This window comes from Papaver somniferum, chromosome 5 (genome assembly GCF_003573695.1).
Source record: "Papaver somniferum cultivar HN1 chromosome 5, ASM357369v1, whole genome shotgun sequence".
Lineage (NCBI taxonomy): Eukaryota > Viridiplantae > Streptophyta > Magnoliopsida > Ranunculales > Papaveraceae > Papaver > Papaver somniferum.
In genome coordinates this window covers 165,266,692-165,271,437 of record NC_039362.1, presented here as the reverse complement: position 1 = coordinate 165,271,437, position 4,746 = coordinate 165,266,692, and the positions used below count along the sequence as shown (strand labels likewise).

General features: G+C 38.3%; 1 protein-coding gene across 1 annotated transcript; it reads right to left on the bottom strand.

Annotated features, from left to right (window-relative positions):
- Positions 1-248: 248 nt before the first annotated feature.
- On the bottom strand, positions 249-3,782 carry LOC113279984. The gene is made up of 4 exons (XM_026528614.1): positions 1,986-3,782; positions 1,509-1,748; positions 1,243-1,356; positions 249-965 (listed from the first exon to the last, which is right to left on the bottom strand). The coding sequence occupies exons 1-4, from the start codon at positions 3,780-3,782 to the stop codon at positions 249-251; spliced, it is 2,868 nt and encodes a 955-aa protein (XP_026384399.1).
- Between the last annotated feature and the right edge of the window lie 964 nt (positions 3,783-4,746).

The following is a 4,746-nucleotide window of genomic DNA, read 5'->3' as shown; positions in this document are numbered from 1 at the left end:
AATTTACAGAGTGTTTGGGATGGTTGCTACATTCGCCAGTCTGGATAAATTTCATGTAAATATATTGAACGGCTCAATAAATATGCCGGTGGAGAGGTTAGCACTCACGTCACCATTTCCTTGCAAAGTGATGTCAGATGCAAGGTTTTACGATTTTAACCCTAAGCTAAAAACCACCATCAACAGAATTACAGGGTCCCAATTACAAATTAAGGTACTCAAGGAGTAGCCTTGAAACAAGTTTAAATTCAAAGACCAACTAAACAAAGAGCATTTGAGGAAATAATCATCTGATCCAGATTCCTCCTTTGGTTTCTGAAAAGTCTTCCATTACGTTCATCCCACACTGTCCACCATATGGCGAATGGCAAAAGACTCCAAATTTGCTTCATGAAAACTTTACTTTTATATCTTTTCCACTCCCAAACATTTCTTTTGACCGTATCTGAGAAAGCCCAGCTTACCTGAAATCTATCCACATAATAATGCCACAACTTCCTCGTTTCCGTGCAATGTAAAAACAGATGCTCTTGAGTTTCAAGCTCAGTCCCACAAAGAACACAGATATTCGACTGCACCCTCCCAGATCTATAAAGCATAGTAAGAGATGGAGCACCACCATGACAAAGAGTCCATACTAGAAAGCTGACTTTTAAAGGAACTTTGGGATTCCAGACTTGTTTATAAGGGAAAACAAGTAATCTGTCAACATCTAGAGCCGCATAACAGTCCGCAACGGAAAACTCACCTCCAAAAATCCACTTCCTGCTATCTTCATCATCACTTGAAGGGGAATAGTCACCTAGAACTTGAAGCATATCAGCAACCTGGCCTATTTCTTGTTCAATCAGACTTCTTTTGAAGTTAAAATTCCACGCTCCATTCTCTGACATCATATCTTCTACGGTAGCAGATTTTGCAATTGAAATTCTGTAAAGTGAGTGAAATCTCTCTTGCAATATTATCTGCCCCACCCATTTATCACTTCAGAAGCTAATAGTCTTCCCGTTCTTAACAACCATATTAGTGTTATCTTTCACGAATTGTCTGGATTTTAGAATTCCAGACCAAAGACTCATACCCATAGATTGTTAGAAGTATTAGGAGAAAAAGAAGAAAAGTTACCGCCAAATTTTTCCCGAACTATCTGCCTCCAGAGTGCTTCCTTTTCTTCATCGTATCTCCAGACCCATTTACAATGTAATGCTCTGTTTACAAGTTTTAGTTTATTTATATCAATACCTCCTCTAGCTTTAGGCCACAGCTTTTGACCATGAAACCCAACTCCTCTTTCTTTTTGTTGTTGATGAACCCCATAAGAAATTGCGCATAAGCTTTTCCAACTCCTTCACAACACTAGCCGGAATTTCAAACATAGTCATGTAATAAATTGGCAGGCTAGCCATTACACTGTTTATTAAAATTAGTCTCTGCTCTTTTGACAACTACCTCCTTCTCCAGCTGCTTAATTTTTGCTGACATCTCTGTATAATAGTCTCCCAAATCACCTTATTCTTGAATTTGCTACCTAAAGGAATACCTAGGTAAATTAAATGGAAGGTAGCTAACTGAAACCCAAATGCAATAGCGCAATCCGCACCACTGTGATCATCTCCAACTCCCACCACAACACTTTTCCTATACTTAACCTTCAAGCCTGAAGTTACCTCAAAAGCAAACAAGATATTTTTCAAGTTATTTACTTGTTCCTCCTTGTCGTCAAAGAAAACCACCAAGTCATCTGCGAACTGTAAATGCGTAATGGAAGTTCCATTTTAAATAACTTGAAATCCTGAAATCAAACCCATGGCTTCGACCTTTTTAATCATATGGGAAAGTAACTCCACCACCATAATGAACAGAAAAGGGGAGATGGGATTTCCTTTTCTCACTCCTTTTTGGCTTCAAAACATTTTTGTGGCTTCACCAATAAGAATTGAGAGTCTGACACTTGAAATACACCAATTGATCCACCGCCTCCAAACAGAACCAAAGCCAAATCTCTCTAGCACCATGTCCAAACAGTTCCAATTTATATTATCGAATGCCTTCTCAAAATCAACCTTGCCCACAATCCCAGCTTTGTTTGCTCTTATTCTCGAATCAATGAATTCAGCCGCAATTAAAATCCCATCATTTATCTGCCTATCATGTATAAAAGCACCCTGATAATTATCAATGATAGAAGGTAGAACTGACTTCAACCTATCTGCTAAGAGCTTTGATATAATCTTGCAAACTCCACTGATTAAGCTTATTGGCCTGAAATTATGAAGACTTACAACACCACTGACTTTTGGAATCAGTTTCAAAGAGGTATAATTAATTCTCCAATCCAGAGAGGCGTTACTCTCAAATTCCTTAATCACCTTCATCAAATCTTCCTTGATAATTTCCCAAGCTGCTTTATAGAATTCCGTTGTGAAACCATCAGGCGCCGGTGCCTTATTTGCACCAAACTTCCAAATAACATTTTTAACTTCATCTTCTGTAAAGGGTTTCTTAAGGGAAATACTATCTGAGACAGAAATTGCAGGCAACTCTAAATTCTCAAAACCTGGCCTTGCCACATGTTCTTCTGAAAAAAGAGAAGTATAAAAACTCACAGCTTCCTCTGCCATTTTAGATTTGTCATAAGAAATATCCCCATCAATGGCCAGACAATTGAAACTGCTGCAAATGTATTTATAAGATGCCATTTGATGAAGATATCTTGAATTCCGCTCTGCTTCTTTTGCCCAATTTTCTTTAGCTCTCTGTCCCCACTTCCTTGCTAAATTGAGAGAGACTGAAGCATGCTTAGTCTTTGCATCTTCTCTAGCAACCACCTCTGAAGTGGACAAAACAGTATTATTTTCTTCTTGCATATCCCACGAATCAATCATCTCCTCAAGTTGTTCCAACTGTGTTTGGAGGTCTCCCAATGACCTTTTCCAAGTTTTAATAAGAAATTTCAGGCCTTGAAGTTTTTTTGCAAACACATAACTAGGTCTGCCATTGAATTCTAAGTTTCGCCACCATAACTCTAGATTGGGAAGAATATCTGGATGCATTAAGAGATAATTATCTAACCTGAAAGGAGCCTTGTAATGAAGACCAGAATTGAAGTTTAACATAACTGTAGTGTGATCAGACACAGGCCTTTTAAGTCTCACTTGCAATATAGAGGGACATTTAATTTTCCAGTCTTCAGTCATTAGGAATCTATCTAATCTAACCAACAGTGGTGGACACTGAGAATTAGTCCAAGTGAACTTACCTCCAGCCATTGGCAAATCAATTAGCTCATGCCTATTTATGAATGATCTTCTATTCCTTATGTTACCACCAGGAAGATTCCTTTCAGGTTGTGCTAGGATAGCATTAAAATCACCTCCCAAAAGCCAAGGATCCTCAAAAAGAATCCTAATGTCTGACAGTTCTTGCCAACACTGTGTATAATCACCTGCATCTGAAGCTCCATAAACAGCAGTGAATATCCAAGTGAAATTGCCAGCTGCATTTCTGAATTTGATTGACAATGAGAAAGCACCCATGAGATGATCTTCCATATGCAGTACACCCTCCTTCCACATAATTATAATACCCCCAGAAGCACCATGAGAAGGTTGATACAGATAGTTACATCTGACATTTCCCCAAAGCGACCTTATCAGAGTATCATCAACCTTTTCTTTTTTCCACTCCAGAATTGAGCACAGAGTAATTTTGTTTTTCCAAATAGCATTTCTGATTGCTGCAGCTTTATTATCCTGCCCAAGCCCTCTAATATTCCAACACATGATTTTATAATCCATGAGAAATTACAGAAGCCCTAAAATTTGCAATTGGATTGAAACCACCCAGATGCAATGAATCAGCCTCACCCAAATCATTCACCGCTTCAATTCTTTGATCTTCCTCAGTATCACCTAACGTTACAGCTTCATCTAAATCAAACATTCCCAATCCATCATCATCAACATCCAAATTAGTTTCCAAATTTTTCTCGGCCAATTTTTTGTTGATCATGCTCCGGCAAATATTCCTCATATTAGGATGATCACAAGACAATCCCATTAGCTTATTGAACTGAATTTTTGAGTTAATTTCCTATGTTGGGTATTTACTCTCCTCTGAATTGTTTTCTCTATTGGCAAAAGCTGTTGACTCTGTCGATAGAAATAATGGTAAAGAAGTAGAATTTTTCTTCTGATTGTTATCATTAATCAAAGGTGAAAAACGATTAGATCTAAAAAATACAGCACCCAATGAATGAACCGACATTGGAGATTTAGTTTTATACTGCTTCACTTCCTGACCTGAATATCTCATCTCGAATTCGGATTCGAATAATATCCGGAGCCCGAGTTCATAGAACGCCGAACCGTGACCCATGGGTGAACCGAATCAACATAACCTGAAGACTCTGCTGGGATTCTGTTACGGGAATCTTTTACTTGTTTCCAAACCTTATTCAGCTTTTTGATCGCCGGGGTATTAGATGAATTAGAGTTTAAATGAGACTTAGTCTTAGACAAGCTTAAACCGTCAACAACTTGTTTCTGTTCCTCAGGAAATTGCCAAGTATCAGCATTTCGAAGCGACGAGTCTTCCATACCAGCACTTTCACATACCACTGCAGATCGTAACTTTGTACGAGTACTTGCCGGTGCTTGTTTCACATCTTGCATCCACTCCATGTTAATCCAAAAACCTTCAAATTCCATATCTGCTGGGACACTTTTTAGATCACAATGGACTAAT

Coding starts and splice junctions, on each gene's coding strand:
- LOC113279984 (XM_026528614.1), bottom strand. CDS start 3,782: ATGTGTTGGAATATTAGAGGGCTTGGGCAGGATAATAAAGCTGCAGCA. Junction 1,749..1,985: donor AGAGATTTGGCTTTGGTTCT/GTTTGGAGGCGG, acceptor ACGCATTTACAG/TTCGCAGATGACTTGGTGGT. Junction 1,357..1,508: donor GTAGCAAATTCAAGAATAAG/GTGATTTGGGAG, acceptor AATTCCGGCTAG/TGTTGTGAAGGAGTTGGAAA.